General features: G+C 44.6%; 1 protein-coding gene across 1 annotated transcript in view; it reads left to right on the forward strand.

Annotated features, from left to right (window-relative positions):
- LOC106569749 (ZZ-type zinc finger-containing protein 3) overlaps window positions 1-15,002 on the forward strand; it is a 62,290-nt gene that overhangs the window by 4,076 nt on the left and 43,212 nt on the right. The window contains exon 2 of the mRNA XM_082961046.1: window positions 10,759-12,579. Within this exon, the coding sequence (XP_082817172.1) occupies window positions 10,823-12,579 (1,757 nt within the window). The 5' untranslated portion in view covers window positions 10,759-10,822. The remainder of the gene's footprint in view (window positions 1-10,758; window positions 12,580-15,002) is intronic.

Raw genomic sequence — 15,002 nt, forward strand, 5'->3', positions numbered from 1 at the left:
TGTTCTGGGATTGATTTGCACTTTTAGCACCAAAGTAAGTTAATCTCTAGGAGACAGAATGAGTCTCCTTCCTGAACGGCATGACGGCTGCGTGGTCCCATGGTGTTTATACTTGCGTACTATTGTTTGTACAGATGAACGTGGTACCTTCAGGCGTTTGAAAATTGCTCCCAAGGATGAACCAGACTTGTGGAGGTCCACAATTTTTTTTTCTGAGGTCTTGGCTGATTTCTTTAGATTTTCCCATGATGTCAAGCAAAGAGGCACAGAGTTTGAAGGTAGGCCTTGAAATACATCCACAGGTACACCTCCAATTGACTCAAATTATGTCAATTAGCCTATCAGAAGCTTCTAAAGCCATGGCATCATTTTCTGGAATTTTCCAAGTTGTTTAAAGGCACAGTCAACTTAGTGTATGTAAACCTCTGACCCACTGGAATTGTGATACAGTGAATTATAAGTGAAATGATCTGTCTGTAAACAATTGTTTGAAAAATTACTTGTCATGCACAAAGTAGATGTCCTAACCGACTTGCCAAAACTATAGTTTGTTAACAAGAAATTTGTGGAGTGGTTGAAAAACGAGTTTTAATGACTCTAACCTAAGTGTATGTAAACTTCCGACTTCAACTGTATGTGTTGAGAGAAGGACAGTGTACCGTCTAGCCATACTCCCAAGTACTTGTGTGAGGTGACTACCTCAAGCTCTAAACCCTCAGAGGTAGTAATCACACCTGTGGGGAGGGGCGTCCTTCTACCCAAACCACATGCCCTTTGTTTTGGAGGTGTTACGAACAAGGTTAAGGGTAGAGAAAGCTTGTTGGACACTAAGAAAGCTTTGTTGTAGAGCATTTAACACAAAATCCGGGGAGGGGCCAGCTGAGTAGAAGACTGTATCATCTGCATATAAATGGAAGAGTGAGCTTCCTACTGCCTGAGCTATGTTGCTGATGTAAATTGAGAAGAGCGTGGGGCCTAGGATCGAGCCTTGGGGTACTCCCTTAGTGACAGGCAGTGGCTGAGACAGCAGATTTTCTGACTTTATACACTGCACTCGTTGAGAAAAGTAGTGAGCAAACCAGGCCAAAGACCCTTCAGAGACACCAATACTCCTTAGCCGGCCCACAAGAATGGAATGGTCTACCGTATCAAAAGCTTTGGCCAAGTCAATAAAAATAGCAGCACAACATTGCTTAGAATCAAGGGCAATGGTGACATCATTGAGGAGATTTAAAGTTGCAGTGACACATCCATAAGCTGAGCGGAAACCAGATTGCATACCAGAGAGAATACTATAGACATCAAGAAAGCCAATCAGAGGGCCGCACAGATTTTTAATTTGTTGTAATTTTTCATCCTATATTATGAATTATTAACTGAGAGCAAATTCGGAGCAATAGAGCACATGTAATTGATTTGATGTACAGCACATGACAAATATATACATACACACATCAAATAGGCTACATCGCGTGTATATAGGTGTGCATTGGTCAGTCTGAAACAAAAACAGAGAAACCATGTTCATTGTTGAAAATGTTGTGTTGTGTCGTTGACTATCATTAAATGTGTAGACTGTATATTATCAAACCAATTCTCTGTGTAATTTAATTACGCATTAAACTAATCATGTCACTTCTTTAATTAATTAGGAAGTCGGGGCACCACGGAAAATTGTTTATAGTGTGTCAATTTCCCGACTATAAATCTTCAGATATTTTCATATCTTATCCAAACAGTCGCTTATTAATTAATTTTATTACCTCATCAGTCTCATTACTGAACGTCGCAAACTGAACGTCGCAAACCCCTGGATATCTGCATGAACCCTGGCCTGTTTCATGAATCAGTGATATACAAATTGGTTTATTTACTAACTAACTAATCAAATCACAGAATTACATATACACACACACACACACACACACACACACAATTAGTTATACATTGGGTACTAACATGACACAAGGAAAAGTCCCTAGTGGATAAAACTGATATAACTGCTTGGTAGACAAAGGAAAGGGGGTGGGGACCACTCAAGAGCGGGAAACTCATAGAGGATTACTACACTCAGAAATTGGTCATCCTTTAAACATGAACAACCGCTCATTTAAAAAATAAATTGCGATTTACATATTTACAAGTGTCTGCTTTTGGTGTTCCTCTCTGCGATTGTCGGTCCGTCTGCTGTATAGTCAGTGGACAGAGATCCTCTGGTTTGTCCACCAGATATCAAAAGTTGTAGGTTGTTAGAATGGATACTTCAGAGTACCATTCAGAAATGTTATTAGATCGAATGCATTTACCAGACTAAAGTATTTAAAACGGCTGCAGTCTGAATAATTGTTCTTTAGTTTATAGAGTTGTAGCCATTTCAACGTGGGGACTCCGTCTTGGCATTTTCTGACTTAATGTACATTTTGTAGGAAGTGGGTTTTATACATTTCTGAGACAAGGGCGTTCCATGACGCCTAATGTGATGTCTTGGCTCACGTGGGTGTGGCCACTGACTAGTTAACTTTATACCTAAACAAGTATCTCGTTTAGAAGGCCAACACCACATTACGTCTTCTCACAAATAGTTTAATAATCAATCATATTTTTTACACAACATTCAGGTAGAAAACTAATCACTGGGGAATGTACCCTTCCAGAGATATTGTTATCTTGTTCTGCCTTTCCTGATGTCACAAAAGCAAAAACAACTGCGACAGGATTCTTCTTTAAATACCCACAGACCGTTCTCAAAAATAGAAATATTGTTTAATTCTCCAATTTTGGGGATTAGGAGTTTTGGCAAGAGAAGCTCTTTGTTTTCCCAGAGGTTTGTTTTCCCTCAAACCTGCCAAACCCAAAGTTTCTACATGGTATTTATGACCTGATGTAATAAAACCTGTGTTGAGGGGGGGGGGTGGGGGGGGGGGGGGTACGATATACACCCAAAACCGCTACGTTGTGACAGTTGCTTCATATGAATAAGTCTTGACAAAAATTGATGTCACCTTTTGCACACACTGCTTCAGAGGTGGATACTCTGTGTCTGACACAAGGCTCCAGAAATGGGTAACACAATCTTAGTTCACCTTGAGTTTGAGTTTATTTTATTTTTACAAGGACAGTGCACATTAATCAATGTTTCAGTAAAAGTGCCGGTTTTAGCCAGCCGGCTAATTTTCAACCGCAGTCCCTGGGCAGTCCCTGAGCACACGCAGAGTAACATAGGACAAGCAAGATGTAGCATACAGACAGAGCAACATAGAACAAAAAGCAACAAGACAAAATCCATAAAAACAACAAAGTGTTTCCACACCTCACAAGCTACAGACAACAGACAACATGGAAAGCGGCAATACACAGCTAGGGATTATGTTCACAAGTCTGTTTGACCTTTAGCCATGTCTTCATGTATTTTGTGAAAGTGTGATATGTGGTGCAGTTATGTGTGTTTGATGGCAGTGTATTCCAGACATGGGAAGCTCTCACAGAGAAAGCAGATTTACTAAAGGTGCTTTTCCTTAAGGGGACTATACAGTCACCTCTCATGGCAGACCTTGTGGATCTGCTGCCATATGTTTGGGTTTTCTGTTTTACAAAAATACTGAGTGGAGGAGGAGCCAGGCCATTTAGGATCTTGAATACAAGACATGCGTCGGTGTATTGCACAAGATTTTCCCAACTCAGGAGCTCATGCTTTCTGAGGATGTAACAGTGATGATGGCTATTGGGCTTTCTATCGAGCACTTTGAGAGCCTGTTTGTAGACAGACTGAATAGGTTTTAATGTTGTATAGCAAGCTTGGGTCCAACTAGTCAAGCAGTATGTTAAGTGGGGGAGTATCATCGATTTGAAATACAGTTTTGCTTACTCTGTGGTCAAACAATTTCGTATAAATCGGAAATTAGCTAGGTTGAATTTGGTTATTTGAATTACCTTTTTCACATGCTTTTTAAAAGAGAGGTTGGAATCAAGTATGATTCCAAGGTACTTAAAATCAGATACCACCTGGAGCTTCTCCCCTGACACATAGACATCTGGCTCAGTAGCATCTGTTGCCCTCTTTGTGAAGAACATGCAAACTGTTTTTTTCACATTGAGATGCAAACACGAGTCACTGAGCCACTTTGTAACCTGGACCATTACAGTAGTGAGTTCTTGTGCAGCTTGTTGTTTGCTCTTTGCATGCACATATATCACTGTATCATCTGCATACATTTGAACTTCAGACCCAGTGCAGACGGAAGGCAGATCATTAATGTACAAGCTGAACAGGAGGGGCCCCAGTATTGACCCTTGGGGCACGCCCACATCATAGCTAAGAGTGGGCGACAGCTCATTGCTCAAATTACACCTTGAAATGTGTAATTTGCCTGCAGCTCCACTATCTCACTCTCTCTATTCCAGCACGGTCGGGGCAGAGGGCTGTGATTTAAAAAAAAACATTTTTAGTAATTTTTGCAGACGCTGTTATCCAGAGCGACTTACAGTAGTGAATACATTTCATCCATACATTTTTTCTCTTTTTTTTTTCTCGTACTGGTCCCCCGTGGGAATCGAACCCACAACCCTGGCGTTGTAAACACCATGCTCTACCAACTGACTAGGGTCAGAGGTGACACTGGCACATGAAAGGGGTTCTCAGTGAAGTTGAAAACTCCTTGTACTCCATGATATCCTTGAATCTTGACTCAAGAACTCCAATTTCAACTCTTCCAACACACACACACAAATGCATCATTATAGCTAAAACATTGCAGTGTGACTGGGTTGGATGTGGTGACTGCTCTGAGTGTTGGCAAATTAAACAAACTGTCAGGTATGAACAGTGTGGGGATTTTATTTTGAAATGCTGTGACCACACGCAGCGTTCTGCCCGGAGTTTTAGCTTTCCCTTGGAGCTTGGAGATTCAGTGTTCAGGTGGCAGGTGATGTCAGTTTAAACAGCCAGCTTTAATATCCACTGTGGATCATCCAGCTCTGGCTCCTCTCTCTCTCCGCTGGCTGTGGATCATCCAGCTCTGTGTCCTCTCTCTCCCCTGGCTGTGGATCATCCAGCTCTGGGTCCTCTCTCTCCCCTGGCTGTGGATCATCCAGCTCTGGGTCCTCTCTCTCCCCTGGCTGTGGATCATCCAGCTCTGGGTCCTCTCTCTCCACTGGCTGTGGATCATCCAGCTCTGGCTCCTCTCTCTCCACTGGCTGTGGATCATCCAGCTCTGGCTCCTCTCTCTCCCCTGGCTGTGAATCATCCAGCTCTGTTCACCACACACATGACTTGCTGCATCATATTCTGTAAGTCACATTCTTTGAGTTTAGCCACAAGTGCTTCCTGATGAATTATACAATGAAATGTAACAAATTCGGGGAATATTCTCTCACTTTCTCATCATCCTATGAGTCCCTTCTCTTTCCCTCGCGTGTTTGAGCTGCCATCAGTGGACACAGATGCCAGATTTGACCGGTCAATAATATTATCATGAAAAAAAATTTAGCAAGGGCTTTCAGAATGTCCTCTCCTCTTGTTGGTCCCTGACGGGGCAGTAAACATAAAAGTTTCTTTCTGAACGACTCGTTTTGAGAAGAAGCGGACCCAAACACACAAATTGGGCAATGTCACTTACATCAGCGCAGTACTAAGTCACGGCGCCACGGATATGTCAGTCATCCCTCATAGCCTGGTTCCTCTCTAGGTTTCTTCCTAGGTTCCTGGCCTTTCTAGGGAGTTTTTCCTAGCCACCGTGCTTCTACACCTGCATTACTTGCTGTTTGGGGTTTTAGGCTGGGTTTCTGTACAGCACTTTGAGATATCAGCTGATGTAAGAAGGGCTATATAAATACATTTGATTTGATCATTTGCTTAGCGACGTCGTCCATGTTTCTTGTTATTGCGCGAGTTTGAGATTTTGCAGTTTTCTTCATTTGCTTAAAAAAAAGAAGCTTTTCTCGTTTGTGAAAATTAGCATACAATATTTCGGACTGAGGCCAAAAAAAATTGGCGTCTGAGAAGGACTTCTTGTTTCTCGTGAGTATCCAAGCAATCTCGTATGTTGCCTCTGTGGTTTTCTCAGCAACAATGCTAGATCTGTCCATCATTTGTTGTTGTCCTTTGAGTTGCGCTATTTTGTTGTTTCTGCAGGTTGTTTTGTGGCGGATTTGTTTTGTCAAAGTGGACACGGTGTGCCTGGACATGTAACTCTAAATTTGCTAGTTTTAAACAGCTTTAAACAGCCTTCTAGTCCCATCATGCAGTACAAAAAAAATATGTCTGTCCATTTCTCTTGGAACTTTGTGTTGTTCTGGAATCAACCATATCCTTCTTTTAGCTACGTTAGCTAGCTACAATTTCCCCACCACCGTCTTCCTGGTTCTCCGGTGGTTGTTCGTAAATAGCTGTCACGTTGTTCTCCAGCTCGTCACCCTCGTTTTCATTCTCAATAGATTTACGTTCTTTCTTTAAAACATTTTGTAATAAGAAATCGATCCATGTCGACCAGACTGCAGAATTAGCTGTTAGCAAGCTGATATGTGTCGGTCGCTGTAACTGAGCAGTTGCGTTCTATTTCGGCAAACGTTTTATTTTGGCCTTTCTGTTTAACAACTGCGCTATACTGCCATCTATCTGCCATCCAGGGAACAATCCAATATATTCAATGATGTGATTCAGGCCTGCATTAAACACATTGAAATGAAAGTGTATCATTGTTATGTGTTATGAATGGAAAATAGGAAAATCACAGCGAGTGGGAACATTTTTAGGGGCTCTGGCCCCCCGGGCCGCGCAATGAGTACCACTGGACTATGGGGGGGGGGGGGGGGGGGGGGGGGGTGAATTCGGGAAGAATACAGCACTAGATCCAACATGTGACTTTGTTTGGTCACAAATATTTACATTTCAGTATTGTGGTTATTGACAGACTCCGAACGTATTGGAATATCGAGCCAATTAATTTTAATAATATGCTTTAAAACACAACTTGGGTTTAATGAAGGCTCCATGTAAACCTATTATAATAACCTTTGTAGGAAAGGGTCAGTGTTTTAATGGGACACCCCACCACTATAGCCCTAACTCAAACCACCGTGTCAGTGTTTTAATGGGACACCCCACCACTATAGCCCTAACTCAAACCACCGTGTCAGTGTTTTAATGGGACACCCCACCACTATAGCCCTAACTCAAACCACCGGGTCAGTGTTTTAATGGACACCCCACCACTATAGCCCTAACTCAAACCACCGTGTCAGTGTTTTAATGGGACACCCCACCACTATAGCCCTAACTCAAACCACCGGGTCAGTGTTTTAATGGACACCCCACCACTATAGCCCTAACTCAAACCACCGTGTCAGTGTTTTAATGGGACACCCCACCACTATAGCCCTAACTCAAACCACCGTGTCAGTGTTTTAATGGGACACCCCACCACTATAGCCCTAACTCAAACCACCGGGTCAGTGTTTTAATGGACACCCCACCACTATAGCCCTAACTCAAACCACCGGGTCAGTGTTTTAATGGGACACCCCATCACTATAGCCCTAACTCAAACCACCGGGTCAGTGTTTTAATGGGACACCCCATCACTATAGCCCTAACTCAAACCACCGGGTCAGTGTTTTAATGGACACCCCACCACTATAGCCCTAACTCAAACCACCGGGTCAGTGTTTGAATGGGACACCCCACCGCTATAGCCCTAACTCAAACCACCGTGTCAGTGTTTTAATGGGACACCCCACCGCTATAGCCCTAACTCAAACCACCGGGTCAGTGTTTGAATGGGACACCCCACCACTATAGCCCTAACTCAAACCACCGGGTCAGTGTTTTAATGGGACACCCCACCACTATAGCCCTAACTCAAACCACCGGGTCAGTGTTTTAATGGACACCCCACCACTATAGCCCTAACTCAAACCACCGGGTCAGTGTTTTAATGGGACACCCCATCACTATAGCCCTAACTCAAACCACCGGGTCAGTGTTTTAATGGACACCCCACCACTATAGCCCTAACTCAAACCACCGGGTCAGTGTTTGAATGGGACACCCCACCGCTATAGCCCTAACTCAAACCACCGTGTCAGTGTTTTAATGGGACACCCCACCGCTATAGCCCTAACTCAAACCACCGGGTCAGTGTTTGAATGGGACACCCCACCACTATAGCCCTAACTCAAACCACCGGGTCAGTGTTTTAATGGACACCCCACCAGTTACAGCAAGATCGCCCTTTTACCACCACGTCTCAGATCAGTTTTTACACTCAGGTATCGATCTCTGATAAGAACTGCAATCAGAAGGTCGGACAAACATCGTTTTTTTTGTTTTTAGAAAAGAAGGGGGGGAAAAAACATCCTCCTTGGGCAGGGGGAAGTGGCCGTAGTTAGAGATCCCTTGATAGCAGTCTACATCTCCCTGTCACACACAGCCTTATTTGTCTAGTCCTAGTTCTGGGGACTCACAGGGGTGCACATTTATGTTTTCTGCCCTAGCTCTGCACAGCAGATTACACTAATCTTTTAGTTATTGTCTAGGCAAACAAAGTTACACTGAACAAAAAATATAAATGTAACATGTAAAGTGTTGGTCTCATGTTTCATGAGCTGAAATAAAAGATCCCAGAAATGTTCCATACAGCACAAAAAAGCTTATTAATCTCAATTCTGTGCACAAATTTGGTTACATCCCTGTTAGTGAGCATTTCTCTGCCAAGATATGCTACACCTGTCAGGAGGATGGATTATCAAGAATCTGATTAAACAGCATGATCATTACACAGGTGCACCTTGTGCTGGGGACAATAAAAGGCCACTCTAAAATGTGCAGTTTTGTCACACAACGCAATGTTACAGATGTCTCAAGTTTTGAGGGAGTGTTCAGTTGGCATGCTGACTGCAGGAATGTCCACCAGAGCTGTTGACAGAGAATTTGATGTAGAGGTCGACCAATTATGATTTTTCAACGCCGATACCGATACAAATTATTGGAGGACCAAAAAAAGCCAGTACCGATTAATCGGCCGATTTTTATTTTATTTGTAATAATGACAATTTCAACAATACTGAATAAACACTTCTTTTAACTTTAATATAATACATCAATAAAATCAATTTTACCTCAAATAAATAATGAAACATGTTCAATTTGGTTTAAATAATGCAAAAACAAAGTGTTGGAGAAGAAAGTAAAAGTGCAATATGTGCCATGTAAAAAAGCTAATGTTTAAATTCCTTGCTCAGAACATGAGAACATATGAAAGCTGGTGGTTCCTTTTAACATGAGTCTTCAATATTCCCAGGTAAGAAGTTTTAGGTTGTAGTTATTATAGGAATTATAGGACTATTTCTCTCTATACCATTTGTATTTCATATACCTTTGACGATTGGATGTTCTTATAGGCACTTTATTATTGCCAGTGTAACAGTATAGCTTCCGTCCCTCTCCTCGCCCCTACCTGGGCTCGAACCAGGAACACATCTAAACCATCTGTGGTTTAGATGGTTCAATGATTCTCTCTGTGGTTTAGATGGTTCAATGATTCTCTCTGTGGTTTAGATGGTTCAATGATTCTCTCTGTGGTTTAGATGGTTCAATGATTCTCTCTGTGGTTTAGATGGTTCAATGATTCTCTCTGTGGTTTAGATGGTTCAATGATTCTCTCTGTGGTTTAGATGGTTCAGTGATTCTCTGCATTGCTTGTTTTGTCACAAACTGAAATGAAGCGAACTGTTAGAGTTTTATATATAAAATGTGTAGGTATATATTTTGCACTTTTAAATGACTATATCTAATTCTATGATTTTCTCTTGGAAATTGTGGTTCATATATAGTGCACTACTTTAGACCAGAGCCCTATGGAACCCTATTCCCTACATAGTGCACTACTTTAGACCAGAGCCCTATGGAACCTTATTCCCTACATAGTGCACTACTTTAGACCAGAGCCCTATGGAACCCAATTCCCTACATAGTGCACTACTTTAGACCAGAGTCCTATGGAACCCTATTCCCTACATAGTGCACTACTTTAGACCAGAGCACTATGGAACCCTATTCCCTACATAGTGCACTACTTTAGACCAGAGCCCTATGGCACCCTATTCCCTACATAGTGCACTACTTTAGACCAGAGCCCTATGGGGCCTTATTCCCTACATAGTGCACTACTTTAGACCAGAGCACTATGGAACCTTATTCCCTACATAGTGCATTACTTTAGACCAGAGCCCTATGGAACCCAATTCCCTACATAGTGCACTACTTTAGACCAGAGCCCGATGGCCTTTTTTTACAAACGTAAAAGAGGGCACTACGTATGGAATAGGGTCCCATTTGGGATGGAGACTTGTACTGCAGTCTCCTTCAATCCCCAGACAGAAACAGAACACACAGCCGGACCATCAAAGCCGGGCTGACATTTTGAAAAGTCCAGCGATTCTTTTGAACCAGCACTAGATGAAAGGTCCTGTCAGTCCGTCAGAATTTCCCAACACTCAAGTCTGATTGGTTCAGTTATGCATTAGCCTCAGTGTCGACATAGAAGCAGGATTTCCCTACAGAAGGTGCTGTGTGTTTTGCTTATGAAGATGCTACTCTCTTAAAAGTCAGTTTCCTGTAGGACTTAAGCCTAGGTGAATGATGTGAAGCCTTATGTATCCCTTATGAAGCCTAATGTAGCCTTTATGAAGCCTAATGTATCCATTATGAAGCCTTATGTATCCTCGCTTTAAAAAGGCTTATAACCCCTCTGTCTCCTCCAGGTACCCCATTCTGCAGCAGGTGACCGAGCAGCACAATGAGACGTCAGTAGTCCCCCTCCGTAGCATGGCCACGTCACGTTCCTCACGCGTCACAAGGTCATCAGTCGGGCTCAATGGATTGGACGAGAACTTCTGTGGCCGAACCCTCAGGAACCGAAGTATCGCCCAGCCGGAGGAGGGTCAGGGGTCACTGCTCCCCGGCAGCAGGGCCCCTCGCTCCCCCAAGAAGAGGCAGGACGCTCAGGCTGGGAGCTCAGAGAAACCTGGGGGTCACCAGGGAAAGATAACCCACCACAAGGCCTCCGCAGTGGACAGGGAGACATGGCCGAGCCCCAGGAAGAGGGGACTGTCCTGCTCAGAGAGAGAGAGTGATGGGTGTGGGGGTTTGGACAAGGCTGAGAACTGTGAGGGGACGGGGAAGGAGACGTCGGGGACTGGTGGGAGAGATGCTTCTCTGCCCCTCAAAAGGGCCAAATGGTGTTCCCGTTACGGGGAGTCGCAGGGATCCGAGGACGACCCCTCTTCTGCACCCCCCAAACCTGACATCCACCCATCCTCCTGCACCCCCCCAGCGACTGTCAAGGAGAACAGTGAAGAGGGCAACCCGCTCAGCCTAATCTGCACCGCACCCTCTTCCTCTTCTCCACAGAACCTCAACAAAGAGGAAGGCGAGGAGGAGGACGACAGCGGCGGCCATGTTGAGAGCGACGGCCATGCTCAGCAGCCCCTGAACTCCACTTCCCATAATCCCCCTGTTCCGCCCCAGAACTCTAACTCCCATAAATCCTCTACTGAGCTGGGACAGACCAGCGGTAGCCTTGATGCTCAGACAATCTCACTGGGTTCCAGCGATGACGTCAACACCAGCTGTCTTGGTCCAGCACTGCTGAACGGCAGCCAGATGGGCGCACCCTGCCCTTCGCCCCCAGACCCCATAGTGCCTTGTAGAAACTGTCATCCTGTGCAGGAGGAGGAGGAGGAGGAGGAGGAGGTTAGGGACTCTGGGGAGTATTCTGCTCCTCCTCTGGCCTCCTTTGAAGAGGACTCCTCCACCCCACACCTGTCAGTCAGGGAGGAGGAAGTGGAGTTGGATGTAGTGGAGGACTTGGTGTGTCGGGAGGAGGAAGTGACAGCGACCGAGGAGGAGGAGGAAGAGGAGGAGAGTACCAGCGGGAGAAGTAATGGTTGGCCATTGGTGCAGGATGCTGTTGTCACCAGTATCATCAACGTAAACAACAACAACATCCCAAACAACATCAACAACTCAGGAGAATCCACCATGCCTTTGCTAGCCCCACACACCCCCTCAGAGCCCCCCTGCATCCCTTCTGTCTCCGACACTTCGCCCCCGTCCTTCACCCAACCCCATGAACACCAATACACCCTGAGGACTTCGCCCCGGAGAGCTGGGGCCCCGTCGTCCCCCAAACCCTGCTCTCCTCCCAGGGACCCTCTCCGGGACAACGGCCCTCTGAGAGAGGGGATGGAGGGAGCTTGTCGGAGGCTGGATTTAGACGCTACTCTGGCTACATCTACCCTTTCCTCAGGTCCCTCCAGCACCCAGGCCAGGGGAGGGTCTCTCCCATCTCTTCCGTCGGTTCCCATGGAGCAGGGAGCCGGTGGGGACGACAGGGACAGGGCAGTAGGGGATGGTCAGGACTACGGGGAGCTCCGAGAAGGCCGCCGGGCAGCCAGTAAGGAGATTCCGGGAGGAGGAAAACAGCAGCAGCAGCAGGAGGACGAGAAGCCGGTGGAGGACGAGGAGGAACCAGATGTGTATTACTTTGAGTCGGACCACCTGGTGCTCAAACACAACAAAGAGTGCGTAGTGGGAGTTCCTGGGATTATATCTAGATTATAGTCCTGTCAATTGACAAGATCAATTCCTGGGATTATATCTAGATTATAGGCCTGTCAATTGACAAGATCAATTCCCTGAGGGCCAAGTGTCTAAAAGTTTTTGCTTCTTTTGTACTTGATTGATTTAGTTAGGAATTCCCCTCACCTGGTTGTCTTTATTGATTTAGTTAGGAATTCCCCTCACCTGGTTGTCTTGATTGATTTAGTTAGGAATTCCCCTCACCTGGTTGTCTTCATTGATTTAGTTAGGAATTCCCCTCACCTGGTTGTCTTCATTGATTTAGTTAGGAATTCCCCTCACCTGGTTGTCTTCATTGATTTAGTTAGGAATTCCCCTCACCTGGTTGTCTTCATTGATTTAGTTAAGAATTCCCCACACCTGGTTGTCTTCATTGATTTAGTTAGGAATTCCCCTCACCTGGTTGTCTTCATTGATTTAGTTAGGAATTCCCCTCACCTGGTTGTCTTCATTGATTTAGTTAGGAATTCCCCTCACCTGGTTGTCTTCATTGATTTAGTTAGGAATTCCCCTCACCTGGTTGTCTTCATTGATTTAGTTAGGAATTCCCTTCACCTGGTTGTCTTCATTGATTTAGTTAGGAATTCCCCTCACCTGGTTGTCTTCATTGATTTAGTTAGGAATTCCCCTCACCTGGTTGTCTTTATTGATTTAGTTAGGAATTCCCCACACCTGGTTGTCTTTATTGATTTAGTTAGGAATTCCCCTCACCTGGTTGTCTTCATTGATTTAGTTAGCAATTCCCCTCACCTGGTTGACTAGGTCTTCATTGGTAAAGTTAGGAACTACCCTCACCTGGTTGTCTTCATTAATTTAGTTAGGAATTCCCCTCACCTGGTTGTCTTTATTGATTTAGTTAGGAATTCCCCACACCTGGTTGTCTTTATTGATTTAGTTAGGAATTCCCCTCACCTGGTTGTCTTCATTGATTTAGTTAGGAATTCCCCTCACCTGGTTGTCTTCATTGATTTAGTTAGGAATTCCCCTCACCTGGTTGTCTTCATTGATTTAGTTAGCAATTCCCCTCACCTGGTTGACTAGGTCTTCATTGGTAAAGTTAGGAACTCCCCTCACCTGGTTGTCTAGGTCTTCATTGGTAAAGTTAGGAACTCCCCTCACCTGGTTGACTAGGTCTTCATTGGTAAAGTTAGGAACTCCCCTCACCTGGTTGACTAGGTCTTCATTGGTAAAGTTAGGAACTCCCCTCACCTGGTTGTCTAGGTCTTCATTGGACACCAATTAAATTGAAATAAAAGAAACCAGCAGACATCCGGTCCCTCCAGAGTTTCACACCCTATCTTTACAACCAGCAATGATTCTGGTCAACTCCAGAGTACCCGTGAAAAGGTCTTTGGGTCCCGGGTTGTAAAAGGTCTTTGGGTCCCGGGTCGTAAAAGGTCTTTGGGTCCCGGGTCGTACAGGTCTTTGGGTGCAGGGTCGTACAGGTCTTTGGGTGCAGGGTTGTGAAAGGGTATAATGTAGAAATGGAAAATCCTGCACTCAAAGGGCTCTATGCTGATGTTTTTTACAAGGAGCACAAAATGGTAGCCCTGTAGAGCTCTGACTCACTGGAAAATAGTATTTAAAGTCTGAACATTGTTTCCATTTGATTGACTGCAGGTTTCTCCTTCAGTAGATTATATAGGCTACTACTGTCTGGTGTCTATGTTAGTGTGGATGGCTGCTGTCGTCACCCCTCTCAACACACACCAGCATCAGATATTATAACTGGGTCTGTGATGATAATGGGGGTTAGTGATGACAGGGTAGTTGGTCTGTGGTGATAATGGTAGGTTAGTGATGACAGGGTAGTTGGTCTGTGGTGATAGTGGGGGTTTAGTGATGACAGGGTAGTTGGTCTGTGGTGATAGTGGGGGTTAGTGATGACAGGGTAGTTGGTCTGTGGTGATAATGGGGGGTTAGTGATGACAGGGTAGTTGGTCTGTGGTGATAATGGTAGTGGGGGTTAGTGATGACATGGTAGTTGGTCTGTGGTGATAGTGGGGGGTTAGTGATGACAGGGTAGTTGGTCTGTGGTGATAGTGGGGGTTAGTGATGACAGGGTAGTTGGTCTGTGGTGATAATGGGGTTAGGGATGACAGGGTAGTTGGTCTGTGGTGATAATGGGGGTTAGTGATGACAGGGTTGTTGGTCTGTTTTTCAGAGAACACGTTCACTACTGACTTTCAGGATGCATATCGACTTGTACTGCACTGATTCAGATGACTGATGATTGGCTAAAATAAATTGATAATAAAGATGATAGTTGGAGCTGTATTGTTAGATGTTGTTGATCGTAAATTGTTGTTGTTGATCGTAAATTGTTATTGAAGAAACTCACTTGCTATGGCTTTACGTCACTTGC

Source organism: Salmo salar, chromosome 14 (assembly GCF_965601325.2).
Source record: "Salmo salar chromosome 14, fSalSal1, whole genome shotgun sequence".
Lineage (NCBI taxonomy): Eukaryota > Metazoa > Chordata > Actinopteri > Salmoniformes > Salmonidae > Salmo > Salmo salar.